Here is a 22,663-nt window from a genome sequence, read left to right as displayed (position 1 = left end):
TACCCAAAAAGATGTAAGATTAAGGGGGTAATCGGGGAATTTTAGTCAGCTCCCCTCAAAACCTTTACATCATAAGGGGGGGGGGTAATTCGATGCAAGAATGGGGTAAATTTTGAAGGGTAAAAATGGTTCAAGAGTAGGGGTGTACTTTTTTTTGGGGGGGGGGGGGGGATGGTGCAAGAGTAGGGGGGTAATTATCTCTTTTGGAGGACCTAATCTTGCTTCTTTTAGCCCCCCATACTCAAAGACTGACAGTCTGAACCTCTGTACCCGTCGCCGGTTCTCCTCAGCCTCTAAACCATGAATGCTTGCCCAATTTTTGACGGTCCCGCTATACGAATCTACTGCCAATTACCCCCCTTAACCCCTTTATCTTACATCGTTTTACCCCCTAAAATTACCCCCACATCTTTTGGGGTTTTTTAAGGGGTAAAATCTAAAAATTACCCGCATTACCCCCCATTATCCTCTAATTTTTCATCGTTTTATTCCCATAGAAGGTTACCCCCCCCCCCCTCCCCTACCCGTACATCAGTTTGGGGTTAATCAAGGGGGTGGGGTAATTTCGACACAGGGTAGTAAACCTCCAAACGCGGTGCCAATTTGAACTAATTAATGTGCTTTTATACTAATGCAAATTCCCTTTACATACAATTGTGAAACAAAAGAGCTACCGGTATAGTTTCCACAGAAAACAAAGTAACCTTAACATTTTTAACGGTAAAAATGGTCAAAAATCATTGTAAGACTTTTCTGAAAAGTGACAAGGTAACCGTCGGTAGTAGACTAGGGTGTCGACCCGGGTTGTTTTCTTTCCAGTCAATTGGGTTCTACCTCAACTGGTTAATGCAACTGGGTAGTCACACAGATGCTTTTGAGCAACATAGTGCCAGCTATGGGGCCTCAGAGAGGGGGAGGAACTTGGGGGATGGAGCACAAGATGGGCCAGAGTACTGGTTCCAGTTGTACACATTCACATACTGGAGCTGGTGGCTCACTTGGTCACCCATAGTTGGTAAGGTTTTTTGCTATTAATTTCGGGATCTGTTTCAGCTCCAGATCCCAGGTTCAGACTTCGACTTATGAAAAGACCATGCTCGACTAAAAAGAGGTATGAAAAGACCATGCTGGACTCAAACAGCCCATGAAAAGAATTTAGCTGGACCTAATCGTTCAGCTAGACTTTGGCTCGGCCAAAATTTTTGATGCTGGACTTTAGCTCAACCCAAATATGATGCTGGACTTTACCTCGACCTAAAATGTTCATACTGCCAATAAATTTACATTTACACTAAAAATTGGCTCTTGTTTATAACATAGTCAACGGGTTTTACCGTTCAAATTTTTCATTGTTTCTCAGATTTTCTCAATAAACGAACTTTGCTATTATACAAATGTCATCAATCGGTTTTGATAAGAAAAAAAACGCTCTCGACAAAAATCAAACTCATTGACTCTGATCTAATTTTCCCCAGGGGACACAAAATGTCCGCTGTGGGGTTTAGGGAGAAATCTTAGCCATAAACTAATGGTTTAACATAAAAATTGGGCAAATTAAAAAACAGAAACATTACCCAGATTCAGATGTCGACTTATGGAAAAACTTTATAATTCTAGACGGTAGGTCCAATATTGCCTATAAAAAACGGTCCAGCTCTTAATTAAAGTCGAGCTAAGGTCTTTTCATGATCCAGATAAGGTCATTTCATAACAAATTATTGTCGAGCATGGTATTTTCATGAGTCGAGGATTGCCTATTTGTGAGACTAGTAATAGAAAACATTTATATACTTCTTTTTGCAGATGTGTAACATCTACCAGCAACACCAAACTAGCGTGCCAACAGGCAGTTCACCTTCGATAAACTAATGGAATTTTGCCCGAAAATCTTAAGAAACATTGAATTCTTAAGATAAGTTAGTTTTCGCAAGTAACCTATTTTGCTATTTTGTTCGGCTGAACTGAACTGGTCAACAAAGCTCTAACAATCGACCTTTCATCGGCGATGAGCTTAGTGTGTTATAATTCATTTCATATGTTTCTAGAATTTCTCTTTAAATATATTTGTAATGGCACAGTTCATGTTTTGATAAAATATGAAACATTGAAAAAAATGAACTGCTCAACTCGTTGACTACTTTATAAGCACTAGCCAATTTTCAGAGCAAATATAATTTTTTTTGGGTCCAGCGTAAATATTTTAGGTCCAGCTAAAGTCTTTTCATGGGCTGTTTGAGTCGAGCATTGTCGTATCATACCACCTTTCGGTCGAGCATGGTCATTTCAGAAGTCGAGGTCTGAACCTGGGTATATATATATATATATATATATATATATATATATATATATATCCTCTTCTATCAAAACTCTCGAACGAGAATTATTCCAATATTTATGAGAAATGGTGTAACATTTATGCTAGGCCGGTTTTCTTCAGGACAAATTGGAAAAAAATTTATATACACGTCTTAGAAAAATGTCGTATCATATGAAAGCTCTTATTGTAATTCTAGCAATATCAACTTTTCATGTTTAACAAAACTCTAACTGAGAGTATTGGCTAAAATGAAACAGATGATAAGAAGTGCCCACAACTTCAATTTTGTTCGTGTTCTTTTCAAGCATTGCTTCATGAAATCTAATTATTCATCCAACTGAAACTCACTTTTCAAGTTTGATTCTGATAAGTTAATTTTTTTGAAAAAGAATGAAATTGAGAACAATAAACTTCAAAAAAATTCTTGAATAACGAAAAAATAGTTCTATGGAACAAATTATTTTCCGCCATTGTTGTTAATATTTGCATGCCGCAATGTTTTTTGCTTGTTGCTTTGATTGTAAATTTTTGTTGGGCACCAAAAATGTTTTTAAAGCAAAATCTGATGAGATTAACATTTTGTTCTCTTCGCATTTCCTACCTATTGAATATTTTAGGTGTGTAATCTTTAGCACAGCAACTTCTTTTCTTCATAGAATACTGAGTTTTCTCTCTTCATTTTGTTAGATATGTTCCTCTCTTCATTGTATGTTGGGTAGTTAAAAGAGTGTCACAGTAGCAAGCAAGAGCCTTTCAAAACGCCTGCTTCTCCAGTTACTGCTACTCTTTTCACCTGCTTCTCCAGTTATTCCTTGTGAAGTTATTACTTACGAAGTTCACTTTATTTCCGTTTTGTGATGTGTTGGAACAAAAAGACAGACAATTTTTCAGAACCAGCAAAGCATATGATAGTTTTATTTATTAAAAGCATGAGTTCAAGTTCTGCTTCTGTAGCGATTCAGTGCTCATCCACAGATTTTAAAGCAAATTTACGATTATTTAAAATATCAATTTAGAACAAAATATTGAGTTTGGTAAACATCCATTAAATATTCAAATTAATTATGATGTTGAAATAGTATGCTAAAACAATTTTTCAGGTCCTTGGCTCCGTCCTCCGGTTAATCTTTGTAACTAGGGATTAAAAAAATTTGTTCACGTTCAGGGTCTTTATCAGCCAATGATTGAAAATTCAAAATCTTAATAGTAAAAGTGATTAGCTTCAATAAATATTACCAAATTATTACGCCTCGTTGAAATTGTGTCTCTCAAGTCTTCATGTTGCTCTGACACGAGAAGTTTTTGATTTGCTGAAAAATCAACTTCAGCTTTTAGATAGATGTAAAGCGAACTAAATTATGCTTAATAGAAAATATACAGGAAACCAATTACTTTTTTCTTTTCCTCTTGTTGTAGTGTAGACTTCGTTATCTTTTAAAAGTTTTATCATATTCTTTTGATCTCTAGTCTTGTTAGTAATTAGGTTATTTCGGTCAGTTAAAAGCAAACCGCTGAGGATAAGGAAATCGTTTCACTTTTTGCCATTTTTTTATTTATGTTAACTAAGAGCTGGATTAAAACTACAAGTTTAAATTTTGGTTCATTAGCACTCTTAAGCATGCTGACATCAAGTCTATATAAGTCTTTTTTGGTTATTCAGGGACTTCAAAAAATTTTGTTGAAGTTCGTCTGATATTTCGTTGTATTAATATTTAACAGTGCCGTTAGAAATTAATTTTATTTTTGTTCGCAATGTTGCATCACATACGAACAAACATTTGTTTTAAGTCGATCAGTAAGTTCAGTTCACAATCCAAATGTTTTTTAAAATCAGTACTGTGAGCAGAATTTCAATCAGCCATTTGCAATCAATTTTTAAAAAATAAATATACTGCATTCAAATGGTTTGCTAGATTTCCTCAATGGTTTTGTTTTCCTATAGTAACTCATAACCCTCAAACAGAAACGCTTGGCTCATATATGATATGAAAACTTTAAATTGATTTTAAAATTATCAAAAAGATTTAGGCTTAAAACGGAAAAAACTATAGGCAGCACGGGGGAAAATTAGTTATCTCTCAGCAAAAAACAGCCAGTTGACGTTTGTTTCTTTGTACGCCTTTTACAGCAATTCAAAATTGCATTTGTGTTCTTGTTTTTGTTCCTCTCTTGTAAATGGTAATTGAATTAGTTGTTTTAAGAAATTTAAAATCAAAATCAAAAAGATTGTTGTCAATCTAAAGTAATTCAAATATTTCGCCTCTAATCTGTAAGGATTTTGCGTGCTGTGTTCAGAGTTAAAATAAATTTTTCTCTGTTTCGTGGAACTAACCTTTGCTCTCTAATGGAAAAAAATCTTTTCTAAAGGAAAGAGGTTCACTTTTCATTCTAATTGATGAATTGATGATGGATTGATGATCCATGCCCTATGCATCAATAAGAGAGAGATTTATTTAGCTTTTTCGTATAAATGCAATAAAGCAAGGATGATCAACGGGGACATCAAGTACCTCTTTTCAGATCACCCTTTTCAGATCATAAAAAATCATTGAAAAATTTGAATATCAACGAAACTTGATTTTCTATTGTATTTAGTAGTTATTTTGTATCAGACGTTTTTTTTGCTCATAATGTATGTGGAATTGATAAATCATGGGTCCTTAAACCCTAGTTAAGAGAGAAACTTGGCGTTTGAAATACTAATTAATTTGCAAAGTTTCGAGGCCGATCTTAAGCATATTTGATAAGTAAACAAAAGAAGCACACATGAAGTCGGTGTGAAATCTTATGTAAACAAAACACAATTAAGTTTGCAAAGTGATCAAGTTGTCAGAAATAGTCGGAATCAATCTCAGAGGTCATTAAACGGAAGAAACTAAGTATGGAAACACCAGGAAAAAAATGGAACGGCTTGGCAAAAGCAATGATAATTTAATAAATAAATTCCCCGAAATCCCAACAATGCATCCTCTAATAGCCATTTTGGTATGATAAACGCAAGTATTTATTACCTATTAGTAATTACAAGTTTGGAGTTACTGCTTAGTGTTTTGAGGAAGTATATAATAGGTATGTTAACTAGGAAAAATTACTGCTAAAGAAGGGAGAAAAACAAAAGGAATGCTTTGAAGAATTTGTCGGCCAAATTTATTGTATCTTTCCCAGACAAAGGATGTTTGTTTGCCTCCAACGATCACCCAAAGCATGGGGAATACAAATTAAAGACAAGGAAGTAAAGTTGTTGTCACAAACCATACTGTGTGAATAAGCAAATCTAATTATATATGAAAGAAAAAGGAATTACCAATAATTAGTTTTTCGAATGGCAGAAAAGAGACTTTTAATCGTTAAAAACTGACACTTTAATAGAGTAGTTCAGCAAGTGTTCGGATTTTGTGCAAAACAATCAAACAAGCTTGAAATCATATTAAATTAAGTAAAAGAAAAAGATGGTTGAAGGGACACGCATGAAGAAATGAAAAGGAAAATAAAACGATTTGAAAAAGTGTTAGCTTTTTATTGCAATAGTGTTTTGAATCCAAACCCGGTAACCCCATTTTAGGAGAACTAGTGAGAGTATTATTTCAGTAGTGTTTTGTTTTTGCAGGAGAAAATTGGAAAAGATCTTGGGTATTATTGCAATTAGTTGTTGGAGTTCTTATATCCAAATTTTGTCAGTCAGGTCGCATTTAGCGGGGGATTTTCTGTTAAGTCATAGTGTCTAGTTATAATCAGAGCCCGGAAAAAATTACACTACTATAGTTTTGGTAATTACACAGTGGAGCAAATCATTGTTGTCAGGAAAGAGCGGTAGCTAAAGTATTAGAGGTTCAAAAGGTCTAAACATTTGCAAAAGAGAATTTTTGGTGGAAAAAACGAGTTATGAAGTGAGTTCAATGTATGAGATGGGACTAATTATTGTCCTGAAGTGTTCTAGAGAATAGATTGATAAGTCCAAAAAAGCACAAGGGCTGTTTGAAGGAATTTCTGATAGAGAGAAACTCAAAAGTTGCAAAACCAAGCGTCCATATTTTTGCGACCCCCCCGCAAGTCCTGAAAACCCTACTTCCTCAAGTCTGATCACCATGAAATTTTAACTGATCACTCCCAGGGCAATTCCCTACACATTGAGAAAAACAACGGGCTTTTTCCGGTACCCGAAACCGCTCTTTTGGCCTTTAAAGTAAACAAAGAAAAAGGCAGAAAGAACTATGTTTTCCCTGATTTTTAAATGATTGACAGATCATTAAAACACAATATTCTCAGAACCACAGGGGAGCAAACGTATTCTTGGGTTAAATCAGGCAAGATTTAGCAACATGAAAAAGGATAAAACAGAGTGTATGTACTTGTATAAGAACTGTTGAACATGAATTATAAGTTTTGTTGCATCTTGAACTTATCAAAGCGAGTTGTTCGCAAATTTCCGGTCATTTTAGGCAAACATTTACTTTAGATAAACTGCAGCGCATAGACAATATCCTACAACCACTAATACGCTTATACGTTAGGTCAAAATGTTCGAAAAGGAACGACACGTTACGTTTTACTGATAAAAACTGATAAGGTTGAGTACCCTTAAGAACAAGAAAAACCATCAGACGCGAGAGAGCGAGCCTGAGAGAAAGACTGACGAGGCTGAGAAACAGCAGTTCGTCAGTAAAAGCGTGAGAGAGAAAGCTCAAGTGGAGCAGTTGATTATCAGAGGGAGAAAATTGTAGTTGTTTAGTGAGTTATTTGCGAAAGAACATAGTTTGGCAGTTGCAGTGAGTGAAACTGCAACGTTTTTCAAAATTGTTGATTGCGAAGATTATAAGTTTCTGGCCAGTAGCGTAGCTACTGGGAGGCAGAACTTATTTCAGTTATCGGTGAAAAGAAGTAGAGTGACGGATTTGTGGATACTTGCGGAGAGATTGATTGAATTGGTTTGATTTAGTGTGGATCATTAATTAGTTTTGATAGAAAAAATCCTTTTGATTGTTGAACTTACTCAATTAACTGTCTCTGGCTATAACATTACTTGTTGCTGGTATTACATATTTTGATTATTAATTCAATTATCTAGAGGGAAGTTTTCAAGCAGCCGAAAGAGCAACAATTTTTGGGGACAACACAGTACACTCCTTACAACAAGAGGAACTACCAAACAAATCTTTCGGAATTTTGATAGAGTTTTGGGCGCTAGCCAGTCCCCAGCTAGAAGCCTTCTAACGACAAAAATACAAAATTCTACAGTGGCGCTCCTGGGTGGGCTCTCTTGTTAAAAAGTCAGTTATTCAGAAGATTTGAATACGAGTGTGAAGAGAGAGTTCTGATAGACTTGCAACAAGTGCTCAAAGCTGGCGTCTTCCGACGCAGAGCAAGTCGAGGAACACGTTAACGATAGTCAGAACAAGATTACAAGTTTTGTGGAACGGAGGAGATCGAGAGAATTTGAGCAACAGAGACAGATATTTCCAGGAGAGGGTAATTTTGGAAGACAGTCAGTGATTTTTCTCGGGACGAGGATCCTAACTCAGCGTAGTGGTGGAAGCACCCGAGCAGATAGATTGAGGAGCTTACTCAGACAGAGACGAGAAGAAGAGCCGAATAGAATAGCAGCAGAAATTGAAGCCTCAGAGGGGCATTCAGAGTGAAGCATTTCGGATAACAATGTCAGGTTTCGGATTAATAAAACAGTTTACTTCGCCTGGATATGAAGTTTGGGAGGACTGGCGTGAGTATTATTTAGATGCTTGTGAAGTTTTCATGTGGTCAGAAGAAGAGGTGAAGAGGTTTCTACCAGACAAGTTGTGTGGTTGGGCTCTTGATGCTTTAAATTATTTGCCGCGTGCATTTTGGAAAACCGATCAAAGAAATCGTGCCTGGACTCTTCAAGAAACTTTGTACTTCTTTGATCTGAGATTGTCCAATAACCCACAATTTTATGAGGACTTGTTTGAGAGATACTTGATTGAGAAAGAGGAATACGAGAAAGCAGCTTTAAAGTATGAAATTGACAGACCAGTTTTTCCAAGTGACGTTGTTGACAGAGAGGAGTTACCGCTCCAAGAGCGGACTCCAAAATCAGACAAAATGAAAGACGTTCAAGTTAAAACCGATATTATTGTCAAATCAGTGATGTACGAAAAGACAGCAAAGATTTCTTCAACTAAACGTTGGTCTGCCATAAAAGCTGTAGGTTTCGGAGTAAAAGCAGTGCTTGACGAGAAGCCGATTGTCAGAGTCGGAAATCAAGGCAGGACTACAGAGTTGACTGACAATTCGTCCGGTGTGGAGACTGTTGCTGATTCAAACGTCATTGGTGGCAGTCGAAATTTTGTTTCTGACGGAGAAACGGAGGAGCAGATTACGACAAAGACTAAATCTGAAGATGAACGGTTCAAGGAAATGATGGATCGATGTATTGCGCGGTGGTACATTGGTAAAAACATGAAAATTGTAGAAAGGAGAGGCGAAGCACTCGAGGAAATTAATGACAGTGAGGTGGAGGACGATGCAAATTTAAGTGAAGACGACTTTAGCGATGACGACAGCTTCTTCGATAGCGACGATGAAAACAAATTTGAATGCATGGACGACGATGTGGTCTTTCAAAACATTTGTGAGCGGCATATTAACTCTAAATCGCTTGAGTTGACTACCAAAAATGGATTGACAGTTGGAAAACAGTGCTCTAAAGGGTTGATAGCCTCTGAATACATCACGTCCGGTCCTTGCATGCCGTACTTTGGTAAATGGATAGATGTTGGAGAAACAGCTATGCCGCATTTTAGTGTTGCTCAAAAAGGTGAATTGGCCACAGCAGCAGAAAATATTTTTAGTGGAAATTTAATTGCTAATAATTCACGCCAGGGTATAGTCAGTACTGGGTCGCAGCACTTTGACCACATTAGTGTGACCCGAACGTCTGAAGATAACTCTGAGAAATTACAAGGGAGTTTTGTATCTTTCCCAACAGACGGTGCCGATCGCAAAGCCACCCAAAGTTGTGGTAGCAAGGCTGCAAAAGCAAACTCGGATGGATTTCTAGAAGAAAGCAAAGAAGAAAAATCGGCTACAGCCGCGAAATCAGGCGGAAATTTTTTCTCCGAGAATTGTAGAGAAAACGAAGTTGATGAAAAAGACAAATTTGAAAACGAGGACTCAAAAAGAAACGCAACTGTTGGAGGCAGCGCTGATACTATACAGGAAGATGAACTTGTTTTTGAAACTTTGCGTCAGCAGCTAGCGCCTGAAAATTTCAAAGTGTTGGAGAATCGGAGCTTCGATGCAGAAATTGCAGTGGCTGATGAATCAGTTTTTGGTGATGTTCTTGAACATTCAACTGCTGAAGAATTAGTAAAGTCTTACGCCTTCATTAATGAGCAAGATGGAAGTGGTGATGGCTCGGGTGATGTGGTTTGTGGTTTAGTTCAGATGAAGTTGGAAGAGCCAGATCGCAAGAAAAAATGTGCGTTAAGCTCGGAGACTCAATTACTCCAGTCGGATGAGAAAAAGTTGGAACTGAGTTTCTCCTATGCTGCCAATGATGGGACTCCTCAGAGCAATCAGTTTGAAAGAAGCGCAGTTGAGCAGTCACTGATGTTGGGGCAAGGCAGTGTTTCTACTCCAGAAGAAATCTTATTCCGAAAATATTCAACTAGCGAATCAGATTGTGAAGTGTTGCAAATCCAGAAGGGAAAGTTTGGTGACGACAAGTCAGTGTCGCTTTCAAAGGAAATTGATCTGGAGCTGAAATTGCTAATTGACGGAGAAAACAGTTTTCCGTTTGATTTTGGAGAGAATGTAGTGCCAGTACAATTCGAGAGTTCTTATTCGAAGCAAGATAATGAACGGGAGCAGTCCTCTGATTTTGAAGTCATGAAAGCAATTGAAACTGATTGGAATCAGTTTTCGATAGGCTTATCCGGCCAAGAAGAGACAATAAAATATAGGAGGGAGGTGTCGTGTAGTTCTTCTCCGAGCTTGTTGAGGGGGAGTGACGATCACAAAAGTCTGGAATTGGAGTACCCTGAGTTGTGCATCCTGTTGTTTGGAAAACAAATAATCGGTAGGAAAGAGAAGTGGAACAAACTGAAATTGAAGTATCAGTCGTCCAGAGGAGTCTGGCGCAAGCGAAAGAAAAGGTCAAAAAATGAGATCGGACATCCATGCCTTGGCGGTCATCCATTCAAGCATCGGAGGAATAAAGAAGCGTTGACAAAGTTGGTAAAATTGAACTTTCTGATGTGAGAGCAAGTAATTGTGATCTGACGATGCTGCTCTTACGAATGCCGTACATTATTATGCCGTACATTATTATGCCGTACATTATTATGCCGTACATTATTATGCCGTACATTAAATTAGAAGCTCATAATGGAATCAATAAGTCTGCTGTTAATACTCAAGTGCATATGCTCTAAAGAAAAAAAAACTTTTGGAAAAATATGGCCTGTTTGATTGCAATGTTCGGAATTGGGTTAAAATTAGACAGAGTTTGGGTTTTTTGTACAGGATTATTTTGATGGTGAGCTTCTTTTTGGCCAGTTTTTGTGTTCAAAACGATTGGTTGACTGAGGGACTCATATATATGATCATGCTTATATCTTCTAGTTATTATCTAACCACTAATCGGTGCTCTGGGCATTTCCTAACTTTCATTTACTTGGAGCTCTATTTAAATGGTTCACACTAACTTAGGTTCACTATTTAACTGAAAAACGCTCTGTGCAGAGGAGAGGGTGTGCTAGTCCTCAGTGAACAACGGACTTTTTTATTATTCGGGAGAATAATAGTCTAGAAGGGAGGAGTGTGGAATTGATAAATCATGGGTCCTTAAACCCTAGTTAAGAGAGAAACTTGGCGTTTGAAATACTAATTAATTTGCAAAGTTTCGAGGCCGATCTTAAGCATATTTGATAAGTAAACAAAAGAAGCACACATGAAGTCGGTGTGAAATCTTATGTAAACAAAACACAATTAAGTTTGCAAAGTGATCAAGTTGTCAGAAATAGTCGGAATCAATCTCAGAGGTCATTAAACGGAAGAAACTAAGTATGGAAACACCAGGAAAAAAATGGAACGGCTTGGCAAAAGCAATGATAATTTAATAAATAAATTCCCCGAAATCCCAACAATGCATCCTCTAATAGCCATTTTGGTATGATAAACGCAAGTATTTATTACCTATTAGTAATTACAAGTTTGGAGTTACTGCTTAGTGTTTTGAGGAAGTATATAATAGGTATGTTAACTAGGAAAAATTACTGCTAAAGAAGGGAGAAAAACAAAAGGAATGCTTTGAAGAATTTGTCGGCCAAATTTATTGTATCTTTCCAAGACAAAGGATGTTTGTTTGCCTCCAACGATCACCCAAAGCATGGGGAATACAAATTAAAGACAAGGAAGTAAAGTTGTTGTCACAAACCATACTGTGTGAATAAGCAAATCTAATTATATATGAAAGAAAAAGGAATTACCAATAATTAGTTTTTCGAATGGCAGAAAAGAGACTTTTAATCATTAAAAACTGACACTTTAATAGAGTAGTTCAGCAAGTGTTCGGATTTTGTGCAAAACAATCAAACAAGCTTGAAATCATATTAAATTAAGTAAAAGAAAAAGATGGTTGAAGGGACACGCATGAAGAAATGAAAAGGAAAATAAAACGATTTGAAAAAGTGTTAGCTTTTTATTGCAATAGTGTTTTGAATCCAAACCCGGTAACCCCATTTTAGGAGAACTAGTGAGAGTATTATTTCAGTAGTGTTTTGTTTTTGCAGGAGAAAATTGGAAAAGATCTTGGGTATTATTGCAATTAGTTGTTGGAGTTCTTATATCCAAATTTTGTCAGTCAGGTCGCATTTAGCGGGGGATTTTCGGTTAAGTCATAGTGTCTAGTTATAATCAGAGCCCGGAAAAAATTACACTACTATAGTTTTGGTAATTACACAGTGGAGCAAATCATTGTTGTCAGCAAAGAGCGGTAGCTAAAGTATTAGAGGTTCAAAAGGTCTAAACATTTGCAAAAGAGAATTTTTGGTGGAAAAAACGAGTTATGAAGTGAGTTCAATGTATGAGATGAGACTAATTATTGTCCTGAAGTGTTCTAGAGAATAGATTGATAAGTCCAAAAAAGCACAAGGGCTGTTTGAAGGAATTTCTGATAGAGAGAAACTCAAAAGTTGCAAAACCAAGCGTCCATATTTTTGCGACCCCCCCGCAAGTCCTGAAAACCCTACTTCCTCAAGTCTGATCACCATGAAATTTTAACTGATCACTCCCAGGGCAATTCCCTACACATTGAGAAAAACAACGGGCTTTTTCCGGTACCCGAAACCGCTCTTTTGGCCTTTAAAGTAAACAAAGAAAAAGGCAGAAAGAACTATGTTTTCCCTGATTTTTAAATGATTGACAGATCATTAAAACACAATATTCTCAGAACCACAGGGGAGCAAACGTATTCTTGGGTTAAATCAGGCAAGATTTAGCAACATGAAAAAGGATAAAACAGAGTGTATGTACTTGTATAAGAACTGTTGAACATGAATTATAAGTTTTGTTGCATCTTGAACTTATCAAAGCGAGTTGTTCGCAAATTTCCGGTCATTTTAGGCAAACATTTACTTTAGATAAACTGCAGCGCATAGACAATATCCTACAACCACTAATACTCTTATACGTTAGGTCAAAATGTTCGAAAAGGAACGACACGTTACGTTTTACTGATAAAAACTGATAAGGTTGAGTACCCTTAAGAACAAGAAAAACCATCAGACGCGAAAGAGCGAGCCTGAGAGAAAGACTGACGAGGCTGAGAAACAGCAGTTCGTCAGTAAAAGCGTGAGAGAGAAAGCTCAAGTGGAGCAGTTGATTATCAGAGGGAGAAAATTGTAGTTGTTTAGTGAGTTATTTGCGAAAGAACATAGTTTGGCAGTTGCAGTGAGTGAAACTGCAACGTTTTTCAAAATTGTTGATTGCGAAGATTATAAGTTTCTGGCCAGTAGCATAGCTACTGGGAGGCAGAACTTATTTCAGTTATCGGTGAAAAGAAGTAGAGTGACGGATTTGTGGATACTTGCGGAGAGATTGATTGAATTGGTTTGATTTAGTGTGGATCATTAATTAGTTTTGATAGAAAAAATCCTTTTGATTGTTGAACTTACTCAATTAACTGTCTCTGGCTATAACATTACTTGTTGCTGGTATTACATATTTTGATTATTAATTCAATTATCTAGAGGGAAGTTTTCAAGCAGCCGAAAGAGCAACAATTTTTGGGGACAACACAGTACACTCCTTACAACAAGAGGAACTACCAAACAAATCTTTCGGAATTTTGATAGAGTTTTGGGCGCTAGCCAGTCCCCAGCTAGAAGCCTTCTAACGACAAAAATACAAAATTCTACAATGTATTACAGAACCCAGGGTATGATTTTATTGGTCACAATAAACATAAATGAGGCAGGGGGTTTGGTTTGAAAGATTGAACTCAAAAAGACATAAACTTAGACTCAAGTTTAGAATCAAAGAAGTAACAGTATATTTTTCCGATAAACTTAGAGTCCTACTGTAGTTAGAAATCTAATTTTCAACACCTGAGTCAAACCGCTGTAAATAATCGGCTGTTTCGCTATCGGATACGTATGGTTAATTTCAACTCCTGTATATTTTTAAGAAGAAAAGTTTTGTACTTTTATTTTTAAACTCTTCACTTCAAATTCAAAAGAAATTCAATTTTGGTTCTCTAAAAATGTTAAAACAAAATCTTAGTCCCCCTCGGACCTAGTCGTCTTAGGGCGACAAAGATTTTGTTCTAACATATACTTAGGAATTTTACAGCGCATTTTTAAAAATATGTCTTATTGTACAATTTGTCTTAGCTTGTGGGTTCAGCGTGTGAATATTTCCTCCGCGCTTTATGTTAGATTTTTGCTAGCAACGCACAGTTCTAGGCGACCCATCTCGTTCAAATACAGCTTGCTGATATACATTCTTTTTTGCAGGAATTTTCCTTGCCCGCATCTCCAAAGGCCGTACAATTCGAGAATTCATCACAGTCGTTGTTATCGCCCCAGTTGCAGTCGTGTTTGCTTGGATTTCCATATTTGGAGGGGCTGCTCTTGGATCTGAACGACTCGCCCACTCCCAGTCGTTTTGTTGTGATGAGAACTGGGACCTGACTGTCATTTCAAACCCCACAGTCGAGGCGTCTCTGACGTCATTGACCTTCAACACAGCTAACGCGGCGGTTCTGTGTGATGCCTCGACATGCAACACCTGTGCGACTTTAACCTTGACAAAATATATCAACCAAGGGCAAAATTTTTCCAATTTCATTCCAAATTTGCGGGAAACGCTGACAACAGGAGCCACTGGAGAACTTTCAGATGACTACATCTTTGTCCAGAACTCACGAGGTCAGTCGCCCGAAGATAGCCGACGAGACGTCGCCTTATTGTCTTGTTACCCTGTCAATCAACGATTGCTATACCTTATAAGAACTTATTTCGACCTCGGTGAAACATTGCATGGAATCACGCTTTTCACCATATTTTTGTTCGGAATCGCCAGTTTTTCAATATTCGGCTTCGTGGTCAATGTTATAATCACTAACGGGCAGGAAAAGTCATTCAGGGGTCAAGGTATAACTTGGCTTGTATTGCTCGGGGGCACAAGTACAGCTGTGACTATGATTGGCGGGGACTATACTTTTAATGATATTGCAAATATTTCATACCTGTTGAGCTATCCAATGTCTATGCTTTCTGTCGCTATGATATTATCTCTTTATCGCGCTCTAAGGGTCACAACTGGGGAAGTCAACTACAAAGCCGCAACTTGGAGAGTAGGTTTCTTCGATTTCTGCACAGTGGCTCGCAAAGATCCAATTCTGGGTTGGTTCCGCAACATTGTGATTGGTCCTTACAACTCCTCGAAAGCCTACTGCATTGTTCGCGGACTGGACAACCGATTCGCGATTGTAATGGCGAGTGTCATGTACGTGTTTCTAATTGCTCTTGCAGTAATGAACCCTTTGAGGCACTTTGTTGATGGACTGTGGGCTTTTGCATGGCTTTGCTATCTGGCATTTGTGGTGGTGGTCGCCATCCAGAGGTCAAGGGTTCGAGTCTACCTGGGGTACCATGGGAGTGCAGTTGAGGATTTGTTTGTGAGTCTGTTGTCTTACCCGAGTGTGTGTCATCAGTTGGAGCTAGAGTTGCAAAATGGTCTCAGTGGAGGGGATGGGGCTCCAACTTACAGGTGCTTTGAAATCCTTCTTGTATTTTTTTTATTTTTAACGGTTCATAATTTGCACATGTAAATTACGAAGCATTAGAGATAGGATGGAAACATACATTTTCACAAAATCAAATGATTATTCATCGTGAACTATTTATTTCATATAAATTATGATGATCTGACAGAAAATAATCCAATTTTTTGCTCTGAGAAATTTAAGGAATCTAATCAAAATTCACCCTCCCCAGTCGCGTTTGCGAGCTCCTACAACAGTTTAATTGTAGTTATACAGAAAGTAACTATGCTAAAAAGTCTGCACATTGCTAATTAAAAACTAGCGCGTCATGTGGCCATTAAGGGAGGTTTAGCCGAAAGAGATTTGTTATAACCTTTTTCTGCAGACTTACCCCTCTAAAATTATCCCCTGATCTTACATGTAATCGGAATCGGGGTAATTGTGAGACCATAACGCCACAGAGGTATGCCCCAAAATTTCTCGCTTAGTCAAAGTTGCTCGAAAAATAGATAAACTAAATGAACAAAATTAGGAGACAAGCTTTGTGTAACGGCTGCTCTCCTTGTGTTTCACAAAGAAACTTTTACACCGCCCAGTTCGTTGTGAGTGGTCACAAAATCTGCCCGGATACTTCGTTTATGCAGTTTGCTTTTGTAACTTATATCCGTTCTGCTGTACTTACCGTTGCATTAACTATTTTAGTTCGTAACTATTCGCTGATCTTAGTTTTTTCAACTATCAATTTGAACTGGATTGCTACAGATCACACAATACGGGATCTGTTCATGTATACCAGTTCAATCCGATAGAAAAAACAAATCGAAGACAAAGATATATGTCTAAAACCTGTTTGTGCAAAAATATTTAAATTTAAACTTAAGTTGGCTTTTGCTGTTTGTACTCACAAGTTGAGAATACCAGAAGTTGGGGTTGTAACAGTTGAATTTCAGCTCCAATAATTCGTTGATGGAAGACGCAGTAACAGAATTTACTGCTCAAGAATAATATTTTGAATACAAGACACAGTAACAATTTACTGCTCAGGAATATTTCTAGTTCAAGACACAGTAACGCGTTATTTATTGCTCAAGACAATTTGTTTTGCAATATTTTGCTGAGTTATACTTTCAGCCGTGTTCTGCGGCTGCTACGTTGAGTTCTGTGTGTTGCTTTTTGTTATTTCCCCCTTTTCTCTTTTTTCTCACGTGACAAACTGTAACTAAAACTAGAACTATAACTATAACTATTAAATGACTAGGACAACAGAAAGTGCTTTCTTTCTATTTTCCCGCCTACACAAGCTTAGCGAGCTCAAATCCAACACTTTGTGTCTTATTTTTCGCAAAAGTGGTTTCGCCATTTTTGCAAAACTGAGATACTTAAAAGTTGTAAAATAGCTGACAAGTCTTGAAGTACGTTTTCGCTCATTTTTGTTATTTACTTTTTGCAAAAAATGTATGTCTCGGTCTTGATTTCTCCTAATTAAAAGCGCGCTTTTGAGCATTCAAAAGTGTTTTAAAATTTTATTAATTGAGCATGTAAAAGTGATTTGAAGATCTCAAAGCGATTCAAAGATAGAATTAATGACATGACAAAATATATTGTTTTGAAATTTGGTTGCTGTTGCTGTTTAGTTGAAGTCATTTCATATGTGACATACACCATTTTCCTTTCCAGTACGATTGCAACAGATACATCACCAGTACGGAATTTTTAGGACATCCCAAAGGGAATAACAACTCATGGGTAAGAACAACTATTTAATTTTAATTAAAACTTTAACACTTACGTGTCAAATAAAACTGCCAGTGTAATGTTTGTATTGAGATGTTAATGTTTACAAACTGCCATTGATAGACTGCATCTGTAAGTATCTGCTTCTGAATTTAATATTTATGAGATTTAAATATTGATATATATATATATATATATATATATATATATATATATGTGTGTGTGTGTGTGTGTATACATACAAACATATATATATATATATATATATATATATTTTTATATATATATATATATATATATATATATATATATATAGAGCAGAATGGAGGAAGCTTTGAGAAAAAATTATTAGACACCTGTAAATCTGTAAATAGCCGCAAAAAATTAAAGAACACCTATTAACGTGTGAAGGGGCGCAAAAAACGACGAGTCAAAAGTAATAGACACCTTTAAATCTGGGGGAAAAAACGCATAAAAGCGGTTGCGGAACGGACGCAGAATTGAGTGATTTTTCATGGAAAAAGTATTAGACACCTGTAAACCGGTAAATAGACGCAAAATCATTGATGAAATGCATCGTAACAAAATCAAGTGCACATCCATCATTAAACAATTTCAGCTAGAAATAAACAGTAATCAAGTTTGAATAAGATTTTATGCCAAGAATTTCCTCTCTCCAATCTTATCTCGTTATGAACAAACGAGAGGAGTTGATAAGTTGCTACAGCAAAAACCTTTGTTTTATAATATAATATTGTTCCAGAATGCTCGGTTTATTGATGAAATTCAATCACAGAGACCAAAAGAATTGAAACTGAGGTATTTTTCGTAAATTGATTCATTCGATAAATTTTCATAAAATTATCTCAAAAGAATGATTCTTGAACACAATTCAAAGCCTGAAAATCTATGTTCAGATTGCGAGGCCACGGTGAAGAATACCAGTTGATGCGGTTTCCGTTTTCCATTATACTAAATTAAAACTGAGGTAATTTTCAGAAAATATGTCAATTGTCTAATTTTCTGAAAAATCCCGTAAAAAAACTTTGGGTGATGTCAATTCCATGTCTTGACATATAACTTACCATAAATAAAAACATTGTGATAAATTTGAGCCATATATGGTATATTATTAAGCTGTGCACCACTTTTAATCGCTTAATTGCTATCAATTAACGCGCATTAATTGCAGACTTTAAAAACAAACGAAAAAAAAAGATACACAGATTGGGAAAATTTGCCCGTGACGATTTGTGTATACCTCTGCGGCGTTGAAACTCTTTACAGTTTATCAAACAGTTGAACTTGATATTTCTTTTTTCTGTAGAGAGGCCAGTCATGACTTCGACTCAATGAAACCAAAGAGGGGATCGAACCGCGTGCATCCGGAACCCACGCCCCCTCGTGAAGAGACACCACCCCCCGCAGTTGTGGAACAGCCCAGCAGAAGGGGAGGGGCAATTGTGAGGAGTATCAATGCTAACCCCAATGGCAACTGGAGCAACTTCGCTTAAGATTAACCAAAACAAAAAACAGTATCTGATAACCAGAAAACTGACAAAATAGGATTTTTTCCGTTTTTGCGCTCGCCTTAGGTAGAAAATACACAATTCTTCGACACAATTCACGCAAATAAATTTTTTCATGCCGAAAGTCTTTATTGAAAGATTCTACAGTGACCAAAATTTCTATAGGGTACGCTGATAGGGTGCAGAAATTTTGATATTTTAGAGGTCTGTTTCAAGTATAGGTCACGCGAACCTGCCTGAAGTCACTTGAAGAGGTTCGAGCTGGAAGCCAGAACTTCAAAAAAGTGACTTCTGCAATGCCACGTAACCGTGCTTAAAAACTGCAATTTGACAATTTTAAAAAATTGGAAGCTCATGGCATTTTGTGCTTCGATTTTGCAGAAATTTCGCACTTTGCGTAACTTATACGATGCAGAGTCGAGTGTTTCGGTTCTGCAGGAATTTCGCACTTTAAAATTTGCAAAGTGTGTGTTTCAAGCAAAATTATGTAACTCTGAAGATGTCATGTCACCATTCTGGGCAGCATCTTGAACAGCTTAGCGGGTATCGATCAATTAGAAACGTTCGCATAGTGACTTCAAGCAGAGCTGCGTATCTTATACGAAACACTGACACAGAGACAAAAAAGTTTTGCGTGGACCGATGAAACCTAATGTGAGCAGCAGACGGAAAAGGCCTAATAAATATATACTCTAAAACTCTCTCGTGTGAAATCACACGATTTTTTCTCGTGTGATGAAAAATCACACGATTTTTCGTGTAACAAATGCATCTCGTGTGATTTCACACGAGAAAATGTTGAAGCTCAAGCTTCAATATTTCGAAAGTTTCTTAATTTGACTTTTGCATGATTTGATTTCTAACTTTAGCCCATATGTTTCCGTGCTAATTTACCGCTGAAACCAAAGTTTGTGAATTTACTATTGTCAAATCGATCTTATAAGCAAGTTGGTCAACATTGGTGACCCCGAAACAACGAACTGCAACTAAAAAACTTCTGAGATAAAATTAAAATTGTAAAGACATTAAAAAAAATTGACGTAAAGACAGGGAGTACCTTTGAATTCTTTTCAATACCGAATTTCTGTATTCACATAACTCAATGTTTTCTTTATTTTAGAACAATTTAGAACTGCAATTACAGCCCGTCAACGAATACGAAAAAAGAGAGAGGAAAAAATTCAAAACTCACAAAAAAGAAGGAGAACAGAAAAAATGCAGAAATAGCATAATCATATACAAATTCCAAAAGAGTTTCGGAATATGACAAGTGAAGCATAGTTTGCCAGCAACTAATTTTTATAGTTCTATCTTTCTAACAAAGAACTAAGTAACAAAAGTAAAAGGGTCTTAATCCGAAGTAACCTATATCTATATAAGCCTATTTTACCTATATATATTTATATACCTAATATCATATTTATAAACAAAAAGACTTTGTCCACGCGTCTTTGTTATCATTGAAAAATTTTATTGTGCAAATAGGCCTAAACAGCATCACAACTTTTTGCAAAAAAAACCACTGCCTTTTTTAGAAAGCAGTTTAATAGCTGTAGATGCGTGTACATCGTTCTTTGCTTTGAAGTAGATAGTGTTCAATCACATACACACACATAAAGAAAATAACAACACAATAAAATTTGTTTTTTATCGTAGATAGATATCGAAGTTTTGGAATTTTCAATCTCTTCAAAATGTGAAGCAAGAAAGAACACGGCAACTACAGTCAAACACTTTCTACTTCAGAGGGCACGTTAAACAGTAGACAAAGCTTCGTATTTAGGTTGTTCGTTGCAGAGAAGATTTAAACGTCAAGTAGTAACGCGACGTATCAAAAGTCGGTAAAAAATAATTTCTTTTGACATTAATTTCCCTTTAAAAAAAATTGACGTTCTCTGACCATCTGCAAAGTCCAACAGACCCAACCAAGTTTAGGATAAAAGAAACTCAGACCATACCTTCACTAATATCACAACAATATAAAAGCACACTCGGGTCTGAGATAAAATTTGCTCTTTTAACATATCACCATAACAAAAGAATTTTCTTTCGAAAAAAGTAAAAATAATCGTTTATCAGCAAATAGGCTGACAATTAAAAGAACTCACAACCATTACGCTGCATAGAGATTGGAGAATACTAAACAAAAAACAGACAACGGAAGTAGAAAGAGCAGCTTCTTTACCAACCTCAAGTAACACTGAATACTCTTGCGCGCAACAATACAGGGGCTCTCATTGATAGTGCTGTTTAAATTCGCATAGAAACTGAAACTGTTCAAAACTGCAAACTAATTAAGCACTAAGCAAGAATAACCCGAACAATTCCAAACAGCAAGTAGACCGAAACAAATGGCACCAAAAACAAATAAAAGGAAAGAGACGTTGATCCAACAAATCATGAGGCGTGAAGTTGAGTGGGGCTCAGCAGTTAACTTTCTTGAGGAACAGTATCAGACCGATGACGTTGACGTTCTTCAACTCACGTATGACACACTGCTGGAACATAAGGCATGCTTGGACAAGCTATTGGATAGTATCTCCGAGTTTACCCTTACAACTAACGAGAACATCACACTTGCCGAACGCTCAGGTGAACGCACAACAACATTGCTGAAATGGAAGAAAATTATAAATGGTTTGTCTAAATTAAAGATGAACACAGTTGGTGCTTCAGGAGACAATCCTATTACAAAAACAACAATTTATGCGCCTTCATCGAAATTATATCAAACAGATACACCAGGCACAAAGAAAATGCAGCCCAAAATCACACGGAGGTACAACTTACGCAACAGACAAAATTCATCTAACAACTCGAGAGAATCATCATCAGATAGAAGTCTGCGCAACGCAATCTCTATATCACAGCCACAAGATTCATGCCCGACACTGACCGAAAGAAACAATACCAGTTGTTCTGTCTCAAATGAAATCGGACTCAGCATTGATAGATATCAATCACTGAATTTTCGAAATGACACCGACAATTCTTCACCTGACAGTCATCGACAAAACGGCAGAGATACAGTTGTGTCGAATAAATCCTGCAAACGTATCATTGGAGAAACTGTAGAAAACACAGTAAACAACAGCATAGGAATTAGTAATCAACGAATAGATTGGGACCGGAACAGTTTACAACCGGGGTCTTCTCGAACATTTGTTGAACAGACCTCCAATAGTGAACCTAAAGATTCAAACGAAGGAAACGAACGACAACCTGAACTTTCCAAGGGAACCCAGAGCAATCAACATAACGAGTGCATTGGAACAAATTGGCATAATCAATTTGCCGAACCATTTCAGTTTGTGAAATCCAGCAAAAAGAATCAGGACCCCCAAACAACATCAATAGTAAATCACTCAGCAATATTTAAAAGCCATCAGCTTCCAGATAAACAACTCAGAAATTCAAAACTGCTCATAGCACAAAAAGGTATTAGCAATTGTCCCTCAGAGGACAGCTATGACGACAGTGACAGTGACAGCGATGAAGAGACAAACCAACGAAACGATTCGCGTGCAAAAGTTTCCTCAAAGAACCAAGCATCCGAACTACAAATTATTGGGGGAAGCACAACTCACCAACAATCAACACAACAGGAAAGTTGCCTAACAAATTCACGAACTCATGCTTCGAATAAACAAAAACAAACAAGGGATAGAAACATCTTCTCGCCCGAAAATCGGAATCAACCTCGTTGCAATGAGAATACCATGTTAACACAGACAACCTACAGCCGTCCAACAGTATCAGCAGACACATCTGACACGGAAATACAGACAAGGTCTTGCCGCAACCAGTCTCATGCAATACACGAAATCAGAGAGAACAGTA

The 22,663-nt window shown here is 36.9% G+C and overlaps 1 protein-coding gene across 1 annotated transcript in view; it reads left to right on the top strand.

The window, feature by feature from the left end:
* Nucleotides 1–18,947, top strand: part of LOC142341120 (uncharacterized) — a 47,403-nt gene extending 28,456 nt beyond the window's left edge. The window contains exons 5-7 of the mRNA XM_075392010.1: nt 820–1,015; nt 14,308–15,565; nt 18,622–18,947. Of these exons, the coding sequence (XP_075248125.1) occupies nt 820–1,015; nt 14,308–15,565; nt 18,622–18,808 (1,641 nt within the window). The 3' untranslated portion in view covers nt 18,809–18,947. The remainder of the gene's footprint in view (nt 1–819; nt 1,016–14,307; nt 15,566–18,621) is intronic.
* Nucleotides 18,948–22,663: the final 3,716 nt, after the last annotated feature.

Source organism: Convolutriloba macropyga, chromosome 6, assembly GCF_964194025.1.
Source record: "Convolutriloba macropyga chromosome 6, txConMacr16.3, whole genome shotgun sequence".
Lineage (NCBI taxonomy): Eukaryota > Metazoa > Xenacoelomorpha > Acoela > Convolutidae > Convolutriloba > Convolutriloba macropyga.
Note: the sequence above shows the minus strand (reverse complement) of the source record. Positions and strands in the feature narration are given on the sequence as shown.